The sequence below is a fragment of the Talpa occidentalis genome, unplaced genomic scaffold (genome assembly GCF_014898055.3).
Source record: "Talpa occidentalis isolate TD23 unplaced genomic scaffold, MPIMG_talOcc4v2.1 talOcc4.4, whole genome shotgun sequence".
Classification (NCBI taxonomy): domain Eukaryota; kingdom Metazoa; phylum Chordata; class Mammalia; order Eulipotyphla; family Talpidae; genus Talpa; species Talpa occidentalis.
This window is the reverse complement of record NW_023604295.1, coordinates 123,690,555-123,710,109: the sequence shown is the minus strand read 5'-3', so window position 1 is coordinate 123,710,109 and position 19,555 is coordinate 123,690,555. Positions and strand designations below refer to the sequence as shown.

Here is a 19,555-nt window from a genome sequence, read left to right as displayed (position 1 = left end):
AGCTAACACAAATCACCATAACAATCTATTTTGTCAAAGCTTCACCCTGCACATCTTCCTGAACAAAAGCATGTCTCCATTGAAAGCTAGGTGAATTTCAGTATAATTTTAATACCTGGCACATATGATGTCTTTGGAGAATGAAAGGTTGCGAAGTAATTAATTTTTTGATAGCTAAAATTTGTCTCTTGTGTATTAATATTTTTATCTTAACCACTGCATTAACATTTCTCTGTTTAAAATACATTTCCTACCTTCCTGCCTTAATAGCACAGTATCCTGAACAAAATCTACACTAGGTTTTTTTATGACAAACTATTGTTGTGACAATTAGATACGCTGTTTATTAGTTTAGTGAAAATCGTCAAAGTTATAGTGTGTGAGGCTATTTATTTCTGCACTACAGAACCACCAGTGATGATGCTTCTTGACTTTTCATTTTGTTTAATATTAGGCATTTTCTCTCTTTCTTTACTTTTCTTTCCTGGTACTTCATTACCTGCCTATAACTGTCCCATTCTGCATTCATATTAGCTCATAAATATATCCTTACACTTATATGGTACAAAAGTAAACAAGCTTTAAGTAAAAAAACCCTGGTGTTCCACACATGTCTCTGTACTCTGTAGTAGACAAGCTGTTACTTAACCTCTGTGTCTCAATTTCTTGATCTATAAAATGAGGATTAAATTATCATCAAAGTTGCTAAAAGGATTAATGTTAAGTATATGAAACCCCTATTCCATATATGTTTGAAAATTAATACTAGGATTATCTTTAGGTTAGAGAGATGAACAGAACATGAATTCGAGCGAACAGAGTGTATGGATCTTGCAATATTCCATATTAGTAGACAGTGTAGGGCTTATTTTTGCTCCTTTGTTATGTCAGCATAGTTCAGAATACCAGTAACTCTTCCCTGGTAAAGTGATATTAGGTACGTAGGTAACTTTTTCCTTTCTCTAATTTTAAACTGCACTTAATATTTTGTTAATACATAAAATTATAACTTTCATTTTCTTTGTTCTGACCCAAAAAGATGCCTCTGTTTTTCATTCATAATAAGAGAAGTATGTGTTATTGTTGTTGTTTTAAAAGGGTAAATGGAATGCCAACCTTTTGTCAAGGAAATTATTATTTTCTCTGGAGGTAAAGGGATTTCCTTGGCAAAAGGTTGAGGTTACATTTAGTTTTGGAAACAGACTGCTTCCTGTCTGTACAAAGTAAAACATTTTTTCAAAGAAACTTAAAAACGAATAGACAGTGAGTTGCTATTACAAATTTGCATAATGGTTTATGTAGAAACATTTGTATAAATTTATGTTTAAAAAACTACAGCATAAAAATAAGTGGCAAATGTTATGTGATATTAAGCTGAATTTAGAAAAGCATTGTTAGGTTTAAGCTTTTTCTTCTTTCTAACTTATGTACATAAAGTCTCATGTACTTTAAAGTAAACTTTGAAAATTTGAGTATCAAAATTAAGAACATTTCCTCTTGGTATTCTAGAATTTGAAACTACAATTTGAATGACTTCTTTTGAAATCTAATTAGCCATATACAGTGTCTTTATGGAATGGTTGTTATAATATTTTCTATATAATCTATATAGGTGCTTCTAAAGTTATTCAGATGTAATATTTCTATATAATATATAAGAATTTGATAATATTTTAAAGCAAGCCCCCAATAGATAAAATGATACCAGTGTACATGCATAGTTACTGTGATAATTTAACGCTTAGTTTACTTGATATAATCTTCCAGTCAGATTATAATTATAATCTTCCAGTCTGAATAAAAGGGCACTTTACAAAACTAATACCAATAATAATGCAAGAAATATTTTCCACACTTAATTTCAATTACTTTTGGATGAATATTCTTTCTGTGTTTTGGGTAGGCATTTTCAAATAATATGGTTATTTTGTCCCTTATTACTCCATGATCTAGTGTCTATAGGCTAAGCACTCTTTGAAATACTGATGTTACCTCCATTTACCTTAAATATTAGCATTGGTTTCTGATATTCTGTAAATGTCAGTGTGGATTTGTGTGAGCCTGGTAGAATTCCTGTTGGCAGTTGTTAATCTTTAGCCCATACCTACAAATCTATTCAGGCTTTTATTTCTTTGTGACTGGATAGTGAAACTTAGGCTGATCAGCATAACTTTAAAAGAGTCATGAGCATTAGTTAATGATAAAAATTGATTCATTTATTCAAAAATGAAACTAGTTAACCTTACTAGATTAGTGATTCATTTATAAGAGATAACAAAAATTTATCAGGAGACCAATAATTGCAAAAGACTCATTTAGTTATTCAAACATCCAATAAATCGCATGCAGCAGCAGGCAGATATGTTACAGCATATAAAGGCTATTCTTGGCCACATGGTGTTCAACACCCTTCTCTTTGGCATTTTTTAATACACATGATTGTTTGTCAAGGGAATAAATAGTGGTAATACAATAAACTTTCATACAATGAGATAAAAATTTCAAGTAAGTCACTTTTAGAAGTAATAAAAGTCTCGTTATTCTCTTGTTATTGTGAACACAAACTACCTAGTTTTCATATAACATGAAGTTTGTGTAAGTATTCTATGTGATATTAATGAACTATGATCCTGCTCTTAGAGAAGATTCATTTTTATTAATAATATATCCACTTTTTGAAATAGATTATTTCTATCATCTATTCAAAGATTTGACATGATAAGCCACCAAACACTAATTAGAGACCTAGGAAAATAAGTGAAGCCCTAGTAAGTTGTTGACCTAATTATCCAGAATCAAATTATCTAAGTGCAGGCTTTGGGTGGAAGAGATGGGTGAGATGAGGAGCTAAGTGCATCTCAAGTTGGATGTTGCTCTGCTGCATCGGTGTGGTGTTTGTGAAGACTTTTTTGTACTGAGGTTTTTTTTTTTTAATTTCTTTAATGTTTTTATAACAAATGTAGAATTAAGTCATGGGTTTGAACATTTATATTGAAGCACTTTTCCCATATGATTACATCTGTTCACAAACCTTTGAACAAATGTTAATAAAACAAAAACAAAAAGAGCAACTCTTCCGTTCAAAGATTCAAATGCTTTCCCTGCCCATCCAGGAGCTCAGGCCTCAGTTTGAGGATCACCCAGGCTGCTTTGATGACTGTGTCAGCCAGTGTAGAAAATATTCTGAATAGGGGAGGCTTTTGGATTAGATGAATCATAGCTCCTCTCTGGCTCAGTGTCAGAGCCTTCAGTCTAAAAGACTAAAGACCAATATCAATCCCTGATGAGTAAATGTTTTTATTCGTTTGTGTGTGTGTGTGTGTGTGTGTGTGTGTGTGTGTGGTCACCTTGACCATGTATCAAGTGAATGTGTTCTTACACTTTCAGATATAAGTAATGACACATTATTATTATTATTATAGCAAAATTAATTCAAGCTCTAAATGCCTACCTTAAGCCAGAAGATGAGAAATTTAATTCAGTACTTTTCAGTGTGTCTCTTTTAAAAGTTATATGAGAACACAGAGGCATTACACGGGCCCAGAAATTAGGAACTTGCATCCATCTGCAGCCTGCATGGTCAGCTGACATCCTTACAGTGGCAAGTGCTCCAGCTGAAGTCAAGGGACTCCATTCCCTCCCAGTGAACTTTGTCAAAGGGCTCAGGAATGACTCTTCTTAATGTTTAGGCTCCTGATAGCTGCCTGACATCCTATCAGAGGCACAGAGGCCTTACTCAGAGTAAACACCTGTCCCTGTCATTCACACAACCTGCCATTACTGGGCCCTTCTTAACTCGGGCAGTCCAGTCTTCTCAAGTGAACTAACATGCAAATTCCCAAGCTTTAGCCCCCACCTCACCTCCACACCCCATTCCCAGACTGGGAAGATTCCTTTCATCTTTAAGACTTCTCTACATATCTGAAAAACATACTGCAAAAAACTGCAGCCTCATTGAAGGACAGGGCAGTTGTGGTGGAGAGGACTGAGAGATGTCACTGGTGACACATTAGGAAATCAGACTTTAAGAAATTCGATAAGGATCTTTCTTTCCTGGAATGTGGGGCTAGAGAAAGGAAATTTCTTTCTCTACTAGTTGTTCCATGGTAGCAAGTAAATAGTAAAAACACGAGAAAGCTTTTTCTTGCACTATTACTCCCATATATGTCAGTACTGTGGCAGGCAACAGGCACATTCATCCCATTTGCAAGGTGTCCTGCAGTATGCAAAGCACGGTGCTGGGCTCTGGGGTGCAGCCGGGAGCAGAGTATATAGAACAATTACAATGTAGGGAGAATGATAGGAAGTAAAAGAGAACAAATCATTGCACATTGTAATAAGTGCTAGGATAGGGCCAGACAAACTGGGAGAAACTAATCTGGTCATTATTTTGAGAATACCTAGAAGGAGGTATGTTGAAGCAGAGGTGTGAAGGCAGAGAAGGAATTGGCCATTTAGAAACTGGGAAGTTACTTTCCAGACAGTAGGATCAGTAGGAGCAGCAAGCCCTGAAGACGAAAGGGCTTGGGCGGTCTGAAGTATGGCAAGTAGATCAGTGCAGTTTGGCGCTCATGAGAAACAGGAAGAGGCTCAAACCATGAGGCATCGGGGAGCTAGTGTGGAGCCACCAGGATTTCAGAGATCATGGAGTCAAGTCTGAGTTTCATTCAACCTCCTGAGAGGTTATAAGTAAGAGGATTATGGGATTTGATTTAAGTTTAAAAGCTCACACTGACTACTGAGTGGCGAGAGGTTTGGAAGGCAGAGAGGGTGTCATGTCCGGAGAGCTCCTGGGCCTCCTCCACTGCAGTCAGCTTGTCTCTCAGCCCCTCCCTCCCATCCAAGGTGGGTGGGTGGGTGGGGTAGCCCCAGGGGGCAAAGAAGGGAAGGCACTGTTTCGGGATTGACGGGAAAACCTCTGCATCGCTGTCCTGACCTGTCTCTCCCCTCAGATGCTGCTTGGTGCCGATAGTGGGTGGACAGTGTTGTTTTTGCCCATTGGGGTCAGAGATAAGAAGAAATTGGCATTTTGCCCTGAATAACTGCCCTTTCCAGTTATTCAGACTGAGTCTAATAGCTGATATCTATGGAGTTCTTTTGGAAAAAAAATAATTTGTTATCTTCCCTATTAAGTCAAATCAACAAATATCTATTTAAAGTCTATTTTTTAAGTTATCGTGTGAGCCCTTCCAAGACAGAGTGAAAAATCAGGATTTTATTCTTTGACCAAACTCTTCCTATAATAACTGCAGTTCCAAATTTGAAACACATGTAGTTGGTAAATTAACTCCCCATGACAATCTTAAGAGGTAAGTACTATTATTCTATGCATTTTACAGAAAACAGGCACAGAGAGGCTAAGGAAATACCACTCATAACCAGGACGCAAACCACAGAGTCTGTCTTTAAAATCCGTGCTCTTCACTCCTGTGCTTTGTTACCTTGCCATTAAAAACTCTGTTAATGGTGGGAATAGACTCATTCCACCCAGTTCTTTATTTCCTTTTATTTTTTTAAGTTATTTTTCTCTATTTATTTTAAATTATTTTACATATTTTTACATCATTTTTCATTTTTGTGCAATGTATGCATTTTCATCTTGGTTATAGTCCCCGTGAAATTCCCACCCATGACCTGTCACCATGGTCTCGGTCCCTTGTGTTCTTCCCACCCTTGTTTTCATCCTTCTACCTTCTTCCCTCCCCCCGCCAACGCCCCAGTGTGTCTCTGATTTATAGTTGCCTGTTGATTTTGATTTTTACTTTATTATAGTTTTTTTTTTCTCCTGATCCCTTATTTGGATCCTCTCCATTCCTGCTATAAGTGAGACCTTTGTTTCCTTTAAGTTGCAAATTGCAAATTCACTCAATGGGCCTAAGTTGGAAACTCATTAGAGCCCCCTTAAGGTTTGGACTTGAGTGCTAAATGCTGACTGACGTGACTCTTTTGGTTTGTGTCACAGGATTATTGGGACTTTACAGAACTCCCTTGAGTTTTCAGAAGCCTTTCACTGCCGCAAGAACTCATACATGAATCCAGAAAAGAAATGCCGAGTCTGGTGATGTTCAGAAGTGGTGCTGCTCTCAACTCGACTTGCCAACACCACAGATTTGAGGAGCACTATCTGAGAGAAGGGGGGCCTTTGTGGTCATTGTCACTACTTTGGGTGGTTCAGAGATAAGAATATCATAGTAAGAAAGAATCTCTGAAAAGATGTGGACAAAGGAGGGAGTCGAATGTCTATCAAATCACTCACTTCTCACTGTGTAAATAATGCTCCATCTCTAAAGATAATATCACTATTCATTTGTTTCTCATGATCTGCCTATTTGATGTTGTCTCTTGAAAACTGTTGACCAATTGAGGTAGGCCAGGATTTCTAACCAAAGGGAAAAAGGAGGGGTTGAAGAATACAGTTGGTACCAAAAAGACAGGGTGACATAATAGTTAGAAACACTTTGCCTAAGTACTTAGTTTTACTTTTTTTTTTTTTTTTGCAACATTTATGCGCCTTCAAAACTCTTCCAAAGATTTCTTATACATACTGGGGCCTTGGAACTTAGGTAGTTTTAAAATCATTTTGGCAATCATCGGTTATTCATTCTGAGATCACTTTATTTTAAGCACTCTTAGGGCTAAAATGAATGTCTAAAACTGTTTCTTGTTGTACCTGCTTTGACTGATATTGAAATTCTTAAGGCTCCCTGCAATTTTTTAAGCAATTTCTTGTTCTCTCTCTCTCTCTCAAAATTTGGTCTTTTTAAAAAATTTGTAGTAATGTATAAATAACAATTTTTATATTTAATGAACTACATTTATGACTAAGTAATTGTTATTCTAGGTAATCATTGAATACTGAAGTTTCAGACTGAGATAAATAGTTATGAACTAAGATCTGTAAAGAGATGTACAGATGAAGATTTAAGATTTTTTTAAACTTATAAATCATATTGATGAAAAGCTTGAAGCACAAACTTTGGATTAAACATTGCTATCGGACGGTTGTCTAAAGCTACATAAGACGTATGGTTTACAAGCAGAATTTTCAGAATTAAATCCATCCTTGACGGTGGCTATGATCACAGGGCAACACTGCATCTATGTAGCTCTGCATCTCCTTATCTTTCCAAGTTTGTCATCTGATGGAAATATTTTGATAATAAATTGAAATTGTGAGTCCATTATTCACTAAGCCTGTTTTGCCAGTGTCTAGCTTTGGAAAGAGCATTTCTGAAAAGAAATGGGCATTTCAGTGCCTCCAGGGACCTGCTTCTGAAATGCTAACTCACATCGAGTTCTGAGAGGGACTCTAAGGGGTCTGATGGGCATTCATCTTTTGAGGTTTTTTTGGTTTTCTCCTTTCCTGTCTTATTGGCTAGTTCAGTTCAATTTACTAGTTGATTACTATTTTACAAAAGAGATGCACCTCCCGAGCCATTGTTTTTCCTAACAAAACATAAAAGTGAAGGAATTTCTATCCAGAAAAGGAGTGCTGGTTTTCGGTCACTTGAAAGGAGATGCCATTGTTTACCTTTTAAAAAAAAAAGTTATTGAAATATAACATATACAAAAACTGCACAAAGCATAAGGGTACAGTTCAGTGGACGTTTTCCAAACGATCCCAGCCCTGTCATGGCACCTGGAAGAAACAGAACTTTCTGAGTGCCATGGAGCCCTGTCTCCCTACCTTCGCTACACTCCTCCAAGCATAGCCACTATCCTGACTTCTAGGATCATAGATTAGTTTTGCAGGTTTTTCTCTTTTATGTAAATAGAATCAATCAGTATGTATTTGGCATTGCATTTGTGGGATTCATCTACATTGTTCCCTTTGATTGCAGCTTCCTCATCCTTATTGCTGACTAATATTCTATTGTGCGGCTAGATCACAGCTCATCATTCCATTATTGATGGGCACCTGAGAAGCTTTCCACTTGGGACTGTCATAAGTAGTGCAGTTCTGAACATGTTCGCATATTATCATCTTTTTTTTACTTGGGGTTTTTATGGACTCCTTTCTACAATTCCTTCAAAAATTATTATAAATATTTAAAATGTAGATTCAACCTGAATATCCTTATCTTCCCTCCTTTTTATCACTACCACCATTTTCCTGGGTAATTCAAATTATACTCACTATAAACTTGCTTAAAATAAATATATTTCTAAGTAATATGATTAGATGGAACAATAGGAATGCCCACCTCTAAACAGCACAACTATCTATATTAATTTCCATCCTGTCAGAGCACCTGAACTACCCAGAAATGAGGAGTGACTACTACAGATTATAAAAAGGCACTAGACTTCCAATACTAGCTCTTTAAATATCAGGCTTTTATCTCTATGGAAGGAACTTGAGTGAAATTATCCAGTGGGGTGTGGGGTAAATTTCTGCAGTTTCTGGATCTCCTGTCTCTAGAAATAGATTTTCTGGAGCTGAGGGTGAGACCAAAGTCAGAAAGCACACACTCCCCTTACCTGATACAGGAAGATATTACTAATTGTACATCACACTGCTGTTGAGTTGGATGGGGCCTATGGCCTTGCCTAAGACTCACAGTTATTTGGAGTTGTTCCCTCAGGTGAAGATCTACATGTAGTTTCTACATGTAGTCTCACACATAACTCCAGTTCCACCATGGCAGAATCCTATTCAAGGAAAGAGATTAGAAGCTGATACACTAAGGATTGGGAGCCAGTTTAACTCAGGGATGATGAGAGGAAAAAGTTCTAGCAGCCTTCATGATGAATCCTAGATTTAAGGTGGAAAAAATGCTGTCTTGGGAGGAGTCCTTTCTTAGTCTAGTCATATTTCGCCACTCATGACAAGGAATGCTCAGGCATTTGACATATTCTCTTGGGTCTCTGCTTTTTCCATCTAAAATGAAAGAGAATTGGATTCTATTGCCAATTTCCAGTAAGAGGAGAATGTGTCTACTGCTGCCTTGCTCTTTGCTTGTCCCTAGTTAAGAATCATTGGATAAGGTAATCTCAATCTCCCATGTAAATGTCTGAGTCCAGTTAGAGCACATTATAATCCAATGAACAAGAATCAAAGTTTATTTGAGTTTGGATCTGTGCTGCTGTTACAATCTTCTCAAATGCTTTTATCATTCCTGTTGCCACAGAGGGAGTTTTCCAAGTAGAAGCTGTTATTGATAGAAATAAAACTCCACCCTTTCGAAGATAGGAAATCTTTTTTTATCAGATTCCGCTCTCAAAAATAGAAAAAAAAAAACAAAACATTTTTTCATACTATTGCTTTACTATATTCCCTATACTTTGCTCCTGGTCACCTTTGTTCCATCCTCTCCCACCCACATGGAAAACCCCACAACATTTATGTCTTAGAAAATGTTAAGGCAAAATGGAACTTTTATCTCCATGGTATTATACTTCCTGCTGGTCTCAAATTGAGTTGTTTGAAAATGAATGATAAAAATCATGTTATCAATATTTTCTTGTCTTCATCATCCCATCCAAACAAGTTTTCTGATCTCACTTGTTTTCAAAAGTTAAGTAAAAATGGGGCCTCACTGGTGGCGCAACGGGTTGCACACAGCACTGTGAAGATGTCCACAGCCTCTGCAGCATGGGTTCGATCCCCTGCCGGCCAGGGAGATGCCTACATGGCGTGGCAGACCCCTCCTGTCACGCCCACTGCTCCCCTCAGCAGTGCTTTCGGTCCTTCTGCCTATTCTGCTCCATGCTCTGTCTCTGGTGAATCCTCTCACCCTCCCCCACCTCTGGCCTGTATCCCAGCTCTTGATCAATAAATAAATCTTTAAAAAAAAAGTTAAGTAAAAAGGCTGCCAAATGCAATAGAGTCACAATTATAATAAGGTGACCTAGGCAAGAGTCAAAAGTCTCCTCGTGCCCCATCTCTGGACTGAGGTTCTTGACTTCTGGTCAATAGGTGGAAAAGGAAACACAGGGGACTGGGTTCAAAGTGACTCATATTTATTACATTTCAATCTTTTCTTTAACAATGTTTTCTCAATTTCACTCCTTTATAGCTTGCATGTCCAATGAGAATCATGACTAACATTTTCACCCTCAAAGCCCCTCTACTGTGCTTGCATTTTGTTGTTTGATAAACAGAACATCTAGATTGTACGAGAGAAAACTGGCAGATAAATGAGCATTGACTCTTGCCAGAAATAACGAGGAGCTCTCAACTTGGATTTGAGTAAAAGGACAGTCTAGCCGTTGTGTCTAATCTTTATATTTCTAGATTTCCTTTCTACACAGAAACAATTTTTTTCAAGTATCGGGCATATTAATATCTGATTCCACTCTGATAAATGAATTTGCTGTCATCTGATTTGAGCATGTCAAATTAAACTACACATAAACGTTTACGATGACAAAAAATGGGGTCAAGAACCTGGATTATTGATTGCCTTGGTGTAAATCCTTCAACACACTTTCTATCAATGCCTTATATTCCCTGAAATATAGCATTTATGTCTTGCATGCTAAGATGTTCATGGCAGCTTTATAATATCAAAGAAATGACCAAAAATGTGAAATAGAATTCCCCTCCATTTAGCATGTTAATAGATCTAAGAAGCTATATAGTTTGGTACCTTTGACCACTCAGATTCCAGGAATTTGGTGCAGAGGACTTAACAATAGTTGAATCGCAGATTTACCAGGTGGCTTTGACTCACTGCTGGACATGGGGCAGGGGAATAGAGGTGGAGCCTTCACTGACTGGGCTGGAGGTGGTTCTTTGAGAACAAAGCATGTATTCTTAAGCATTTATGTTTAGGGGGGTGTAGGGTAAGTGAAAAATTATCAGGTTTTTCCACTCTCCTGCCATTAGCATTAATGATGGATCCCTGGGGCCCTACACGCACGCCTAATGGCAGACACCTGGAGTAGGGTTTGGGCATGCATAGGTGGGCACACCTGGGCTGAGAGACTGGGCTTATAGGGGCAGCATTACAGGAACACCAGCTGAAGAATAGGAGAATGAGAAGAACAAGAGCAACAGAACGAGAGGAGATCAAGCAAACAGAACGAGAAGAGAGCAGAACCAGCAGATAAGCAGAGACCATGAGAGAATGCCAGAGAGCCCAGAAAAAGTGAAGATTCCCCAGGGGCTGGGAGGCCTGCCAGCCTCCCGACCCCCTACCCCCTTCCTTGTAAAAAAAACTCAATAAAAGCCTGAAAACCACTGAGGGCTCCAGGACTCTCCTTTACCCATCTGCCAGAATCATAGAGATCCTGTTCTGTGCCCTTCCTGGTGCTACAGGGGGCTTGCTGAAAGATTGACTACCCCCTCTTCCAGCTGGTCTCCCCACCCCCACTCCCATATAAAACTCTCTCCCAGCTGGTCTCCCTACCTCCATTCCCCATATAAAACCCTCCCACAGCTGGTTTCCCCACACCCAATCTCACATAAAACCCTAACATTTGCCAAACTCTGACCAAGGTTAAGGTTACAGCATATGACAAAGAAACAGAAGCCAATAAATTACACAGCAATCAGACCTAAATGATAAAACTTAGAGGCGGGGCAGGGAGATGGCAACAGGATACAGGTATTGCCAGATTACTCACTGCTCATATTTGACGTTAGTGGCAAATGTGAAAATCAAACTCTTGTTTAGTCAAAACGAGAGATTTTGTTGATCCACACTGCCATATGTGGGACAAGCAGGAGTGATTGGGGCTCGTTTCTGTGTGTTTGTTTTTTTTCATTATTATTATTGTTGCTTATTGTTTACTTTAAAATAAAGCCATGAGTGTCCACCAAGCCCAGGATTAAGGATTCTCCCTTCCCCAGGGAAGGACAAACTCCACCGCAGTTGCATTTACAAATCCTAGAGGACCCCATTTTGGAAATATGCCTACGTCTGTGGTTAGGATACAGGAGAGTGGGATACTGCAGAACTGTAAAAACTGGGCCTCCCTTGTGGCACAAGGGATTAAGATGCAACCTATGAAGCTATCCGCAGCCACTACAGCACAAGTTGGATCCTCAGACAGGGAGCTACCCACATGGCGCAACAGACCTCTCCTGATTCACCCGCTGCTCCCCTCAGCAGTGTATTTCAGTCAGTCTGCCTGTTTTGTTCCCCACTCTGTCTCTGGTGAATCCTCTCACTCCCCACACCTCTGGCCTGCACCCCAGTTCTTGTATGCATAAATAAATCTTTTAAAAAAGAAATTATAAAAACTAATAACCTTACAGAGTAAGAGAAGTGTAGTTTCCCAAAAGAAGACCAGCAGATGTCCAAAACACCAGTAATACAAAATACTCCTGACATGCCTTGCAAAGCACTTTGTATGACATTGTGCCTATTAAACTATGAATAAGTATTAACTTTATTTTTGTGTGAACAAAATAAAGACATCATGTATCTTAGTTAGATTTCATCGTTGAGAAAATTAAAAGCCATTGCTGGAAGGGGGTGGAAAGGAACAATATTATTTATTGTAAGCAAGGTATATAATCTGGATTGATTCTATAGCATTTTCTTTTAATATAACTAATCTGTGAAATTCATCTTCATGCCACTATTTTATAGAAGGTGAATTTGAGTTTCAGATTGGTTACCTGACTTGCCCAAATTTACAGAGATTAAAAAATGACCAAAACCAACATATGCTAAAGTCCAAAATTTATGTAAATAAATATCAACGTTCTCTGCATCATGAGCAGCATCAACTCCTTTGTAGCAAATAATTCCCAAAAGATCTTTTAAGAAAACTAATGATAAACAATATATTTTCCAGTGTCTTTACCTGACTGCTATTTTTAAGAGAACATAATGTATCTTAAACAAGTATTTCAGTAAACATTGAACATCTGTTATGTTCAAGATGCTATATAGAAGCAAAAGTAAAAGTAGATAGATAAAAACACGATAAAGTAATACTCTTGGTTTGTCACTACATTTGCCCACTACCTCCATTCACTTATTCAATGATTAAACATCAGGTGACTTTTGTTGGTAATGCCCTATGTTGCACATGAAAGTGCTTATTACCAGATTATCTTCCACTGGGTCCACTAGAAGACAAAACCAAATGAAAACAGCTGCCTTTTTAGTATATTAGAGACCTTAGAAAGTATACAAACACCTTACATTTTGTCTATGCCAACAAAATTTGAGAATTCAGAGGGATTTCCTTTCCTATGCCAAAGACATTCTGGAGGAAGGAATATTTTAACAATCGGAGAAGAAGGTAGAGAAATATTTTAGCTAAATATACTGTGTATACAAAATTAGGAAACAAAAGAGTAAGAAGGGGTCTATAATTTATGTGGTCGCAGCTCTGAACACTGCAGAGGGGAGTAGAGACCCTGAGATTGTTAACACAGGATGCATTATCCACAGGACATATCTTTGATATGTCCTGTAACAGGGCAAAGTTCTCAAAGTTTATTCCATTTAATTATACTTTGAAAGAAATCCTGTGCATTCTTGCATTTGCTAGCAGATGTGTGATAAGGGTAACATTCATACTATTCCCGGGAAATTAGAATTCAACTCTTTCTCCAATTCTATTGCTAAATCTCTGCACTACGCAAATAACAAATTTCTCTGCATCTCCATTGTCTCTAACTTAAAATCTGAGTCAGGATCAAGGCTTTCTCAAAACCAGAGGGTAGGCAGGTGGAATGTTTTGTAAACCAAACCCCTTGGAGGATGGGGAAAGATGCCATCTTGCAGAAGAACTGGGGGCAGTGTTATGGAAAAATTTAAATCCAGACAGAGACCCAAGGACACCCAGGGTCAAAGGAAAGAGCAGCCAAATGGTTACATGGCAAGCATTTGGCTTCTCTAAGCCTCAATTTCCTCCTCTTCAGAATGGTAATGATAACACGCTCCACTATAGGAAAGAGACCGAACCAGTTGCCAGCAGTGTATTTTCAACTACACTGGAATTTAACACCTTTGTGGTTACATTTGACTCTTCCTTGACCCTAGATAAGCCTGTGGGCCCTTAAAACCATGAGTCTTTCCAAGAAAACTAGAATTGTTTTTTCTAGGTAGGTCTCTTACTTGATCACTCTTGAATCATTTTTCTTGCTAGACGCTCTTGAAATGGAAAAGGCACAAAATGTGTAATCCTTTAAATAGCAGTGGATTTCTTCAAAAGCAAAAAGAGCAAATGCAAGAACACACTCAAAATGAAATGAATTATAACTGAGAGAGAAACAGTTTATGCAAGTATCTTCACTTTGCTTGGAATATATTATTGGCCCAAAGACATTGGGAAAGCTATTTTATTCCTTTGAAACTTAGTTTCCTTGAAAATAACATGTAAAAATGTAAAGACATTTTGTCATTCGGAAATGTCACGGGCAGAATAATTCCCTTCCCCCCAAATAATGTCCTTGTCCTAGTCCAAGAACCTATAAATGTGTTAGGGTATGTGGCAAATGGGAGTAAAAGTTACAGGTGGATTTAAGTTTGCTAATCAACTGACCTTAAAAAAGCCAGACTAGCCTGAGTGATCCAAGCAGGCCCAACCCAATAATACGGTCCTTAAAAGTGAAGAAGGAAGCAGAAAAATAGCTGAGAATGATGCGAGTGATGTGAGAATTTGGTCATTTTGCCTAATTTTTAAGATAAATTGAGGGGTCACAGCCAAGGAATGTAGATGGCTTCTAGAACCTGTAAAAGACAGAGAAAACAGATTTTTCTCTAGAGCAGAAGCAGCAAGCCCTACTGATGCTCCTATTTAGCCCAGGACAGCCTGTCAGGTCCTCACCTAATGAACAGTAATAATACATTAGTGTTCCTTTAAGTTGGTGCTAATGTTTCACAGCAGCTATATAGAACATACAAGATAAAAGTAAATATTTATTATGGAATACTTCAGAATTATTTAAACTTTCTAAAAATAATACTGAAGCCTAGATATTATCTTCTAACAGTAAAATATATGCAATTACAAAAACCTGATCAAAAATATGTACTATTCTTCACTTAACTGTTATTAAAGAGTGAGTTATATGGATACAGCACCAATTTGAGACCAATTTGATTTGCCACTATTCTAAACTAATATAAGTAGTCATAATTTATTCACTCATGCAAAGTAAAAACTTTGGCCTTTATAAAATAAACATAATTCATCTTGCAGAGGTTAGGTATTTGACACTTAACAAGGCTTGCTTATCACCCACCTTTCATCTCAGCATGCAAAGTAATTAACTACTGAGAGTCCTGTTCTTGTATAAGCACTAATATGTCAGGAAAGTATTTATAGCTTTACCCGCTAAAGTAGATAAAATATAAATTGTTTAGGCAAAGCTTTGAGAAAACAGAGCACCAGAACCATGGAAATACTAATCAAAAAGCAGCTTTGAGATTTTACTGCACTTGGCACACTGCATTTTCCTGAACGTTTATTTATAGAGAGTATTTTTACCTTAGGCAAGCTAATGAATTGCTACGTTCTTGGGAACTTCTGCACTTCAGCCTCAGCAGCATGTTGTAAAAAAGACTTATTGATTTACTGTTCAAACATTACAAATAAGGAAATGATAATCCTACAGGCAAGAGCCTGCTGTCTCTGGTAGCAACACCAGGAGTTTCAGATTCTAATGTACAACACCTGCAAGTTCCATATTAACATTACTCAAGCCTTCCTCAGTAGATATTGAGTTCCATAGATAGGGAAATCAATGAACGCAGCCTATCCCCGTGTACTGAATGTGCTGGAACCAGCTCTTACCAGGTCACATTTTATGATTTTTTTGAAAATGTTGCCAGTTGATGTCCTATTGGTGGCTTGAAATTATCCCACACTGCATATCATGATCAGCTGGCTGGTTAGTTGGTCAGTTGGTTGTTGATTTTCCCCAGAGAGCTAGCTGCTCAGCATTTACCAACACATCCCTGACCGGCAAAGGCAACTCACAATCTGTTCAGCAAAACCACAGTGGCCCTCCAAAGCAACATAATCTAGGGGACTGCCTGTAGATAAAATAGGTTTGTGTGTTTGTATCTTTTCCCATACATGTCTATAATTTTCTTATTTTAAAATGTTAGAATTTTATCTTGAGAAAGGGGCTCCTTTTTCTAATTCACATGTTTGCTAATACTAATTTGAAGGGGTTTACATAAGTCAGGGTAACTAGCATATAGGATTTAATCCCCCGGTGGAAATGATGAAAGGGTTCAAATGAGGAGACAACATCCATTTGCAAATATTTGCAAAGGCTTTAGGAAAATGCACCATAGAGCTGGTTTTAAAAGATCGACAGATTTTTCTAAGGGGAAATAGCAGTTTGTGAATGCCAAGAGAGTAACCTGAGTCAATGCTGGTTTTCAGTCCTTCAAAGAGTCAATTAGATTGTCTAAAATTAACCAGAGGAAAATTCACTTCTCAAGGTAGGATTGGGCCAAATTATAGGGATCTACATTACTGAACTAAGATGTTTAAACTTAGCAAGTACATTTAAAATGTTAAAGCCTGATTTTCAGTGAAAACAGTATTTGTACTAACATGAAACTAGAAACCTAGTAAAAGACACAAGAATTCATGTCTTGGATATAAGACATTGACATGGATATAAGACATGACATTGGCTTCAGTGATGTCTTTGTAGACAAGAAAAGCAAGAGCAAATATAAACAAATGAGACTACATCAAATTAAAAAATTTCTGAGCAGGGGAAGAAACTACCAGTAAAACAAAAGAAAAAAATAAAACAAAACAAAACAAAAAAGACTCTCTACTGAATGGGAAAAAATATTTGTACATACCACATCTGACAAAGGACTGATATCCAAAATATATAAAGAACTCATGCAACTCAACAAAAAGAAAACAATTAAATCAAAAATGGGCAGAAGAGCTAAAAAGATACTTCTCCAAAGACAATACATAGACAACCAATAGGCATGTGATAAAAATGCTCATCATCAATTATCATTAGGGAAATGTAAATCAAAACCACCATGAGATACCACCTCACAATCATAAGAATGGCTCACATCAAAAAGATCAGAAATAACAAGTGTTGGAAAGGATATAGAGAATATAGACTGGTGGGAATATAGACTGGTGCAGTCCCTATAGAAAAATGGTAGGAGGCTTCTCAAACTATTAAAAATGGATCTACCATGTGACCCAGCAATTCCACACCTAGACATCTATCTGAAAAATATAAAAACATAATTCAAAGGGATATATGTACTCTTATGTTCACTGCAGTCCTATTAACAATAGCTAAGTTATGGAAACAGCCTGAGTGCCCAAGAACAGTGCAGTGGATTAGGAAAAAATGTGGTAAGGATATAAAATGGAATACTATTCAGCTACAGAAAAGATGAAATGACATTTACTACTACATGGATGGAACTGGAAAGGATAATGCTAAGTGAAATAAGTCAGAAGGAGAGAGGCAAATGTAGGATATTATCACTTATAAGTGGGCTATAGATAAATAGAGAAAAGGGTCAGTCCAAACCAAGTACTAATAAACTCTTAACAATTAACAGCAAAATAGAGAAAACTGGAGGAGGGAAGGCGAGCAATGCAGCATGGTAGAGGAATAGTGGGCAGGGTAAGAAAATGTATGTTATAGAGGTTTGAACCTATAGTCTCCAGAACAGATGCAAAGTTGCAAATCTACTTTACCTCAATAAATACAATTTGTGGATAAAAAAGATTTCATGTTTGTCTTCTTCACCATTGTACCTTGAGGGATTGGTGTAGTACCCACAGCATTGTAGCACTCAAATTCTTTTCTATTGGGGGACAATGCACTGAGTTTATGCCATTGTCCTTAATCCATCTACCATAAAACACACAATTAAATATATTGTGAAAATATATTTAATACATCTCAAACTGGGTTTAAAGAAATTATCCTCTCTGGGTTTTGTTTCTTCCTCTGTGACAAAATAATTATACAAAACACTAAAGGTTGGAGAGTAGAGAGTTGAACTAGATTTCTGAGGTGTCTGAAATATCTTGTATTCCATGGATCTCTAATTTCACATTTCTTGTCTTTGATGATGTTAACAGTCCTGCAAATTTTCAAGGCAAATATTTTTCCAAGTCTGAAATACTTTATTGACCTTAACACAACACCTACACAGCCATGGTACATTGACCTAAAGAACCATCTAAGACAGAGTCTAAAGGTTAAATTGCTTTTAGATACTAAAAGCAAAAAAGGAAAAATCTTATCCAAACTTTTCTCTTTGAAGCTCATTACTTACAGTTTTTCTGATATCATGAGCAAGTAAAAATGAACAATCTTCAGCTGAGCTCCTCAATCGTCAATCTTCTACTGGAGACTTAGATCACAGAAGAGAAGGAGGCTCTGCAGAGGCAGAGTGCATCAACAGAAATTCAAAATTCCAGTTATCTAAAGAAAAGCATCTTCATACTTCATGTTTGAGGTGCCCTGTGACTAGCCAATGAGCTGTTCAGCCAAGTCCACATTTCTTTGCCCCAATTCACTTTTCAGTCAATAAAATTCAGCTCCTTTGTTGACACTCTGTATCAACCAATTTCCTTGCTTAATCAGGGATGTAGACTTTAGTAGCTCTTTCCCCTCCTATCCCTGGCTTGTTTTGACTTACAACAAAACTTTTATCTGTTTCAAATGTTTTAGTAATTTTTATCCTAACTAGCCATCAGGTACATGAACCTCATTTATTGAGGTTGGTAACACATTCTCCAGATTTTATAAAATGAGTTTCAGTAGGAGTCAGCAGGTTCAACCATGCAGTGTTGCTGCAGAATGGAAGATATACTAAAACTCTGATCTCAGAGTAGTGACTGCAGGAGTCCTGCACTCACATGGAGACCAAAGGAGATGGAATAGGATGAGCACAAAGGGTAGCCTAACATAAGGAGGAAGCCCAAGCTGTGCGACCTGAGTGGGCAGCGGTCTTGATGGCTCTTGTGTGCTCTCCCTGATTCTGGGAGTACCTTAGGTGTATCTATAGGGGTCTAGAGATTTGAGCGGCAATTCATTTATGTGGAAACATTATTTATAGTCATTATGGACCAAGAAAATGGGAAGCAAAGACCTTAAATTGGCCTGGGTTATCAGATGACTTATCCTTCCTGTAAGAGAAGCTCCGTGGCTCCTGGTTCAGTGGTGCAGCAGAGTGCCCAGCCCACCTGTGCCCCTTGCCATGCCAGGAGCAAGGCAGGCCTCATCACAGTGCCAACCAGGTTTTGAAATCCATCCACTTTGGGGAGCAAGCAGAGGAATAAGGGACCCTGAAAAGGGACTCTGGAAGCCATAAAAGGCAGGCCTGCAGAAGGGTTAGGATACTCTGGTCTGGCAGAACTTCGCTACTAATTTCCACCTTATCACTTTGGATAGTCAATTGCCACTCCTGCCTATAGCACGACCCACACCACCTCCTGGTTGCCCACTGACAGGCACTACTGGCTGTGTCCCAGGCCTCCGAGAGAGCTGCCCATGATTGCCGTGGCACTGTCTGCTGACCAGGGCTGCTGGTCTGTGCCTGGTCACCTCTAAAGCTGCCTCCTGTTGCTGTTGCCTCCAGCGCTGCCCCGCCCAGTGTCCAGGTTACTGCAGCTGGCTACCTCA

At 38.1% G+C, this 19,555-nt stretch overlaps 1 protein-coding gene and 1 long non-coding RNA gene across 5 annotated transcripts in view; one reads left to right on the top strand and one right to left on the bottom strand.

The window, feature by feature from the left end:
• The window catches only part of MME (membrane metalloendopeptidase), a 94,530-nt gene extending 86,503 nt beyond the window's left edge, over nucleotides 1–8,027 (top strand). For all 4 annotated transcript variants that reach the window (XM_037526248.2, XM_037526250.2, XM_037526249.2 and 1 more), the window contains exon 23: nucleotides 5,963–8,027. In XM_037526248.2, the coding sequence (XP_037382145.1) occupies nucleotides 5,963–6,062 (100 nt within the window). In that variant the 3' untranslated portion in view covers nucleotides 6,063–8,027. The remainder of the gene's footprint in view (nucleotides 1–5,962) is intronic.
• LOC119257896 (uncharacterized) overlaps nucleotides 1–19,512 on the bottom strand; it is a 69,435-nt gene extending 49,923 nt beyond the window's left edge. Inside the window, exons 1-2 of the long non-coding RNA XR_008553997.1 lie at nucleotides 19,478–19,512; nucleotides 18,204–18,307 (exon numbers count right to left, since the gene is read on the bottom strand). This is a non-coding gene — a long non-coding RNA (uncharacterized LOC119257896). The remainder of the gene's footprint in view (nucleotides 1–18,203; nucleotides 18,308–19,477) is intronic.
• Nucleotides 19,513–19,555: the final 43 nt, after the last annotated feature.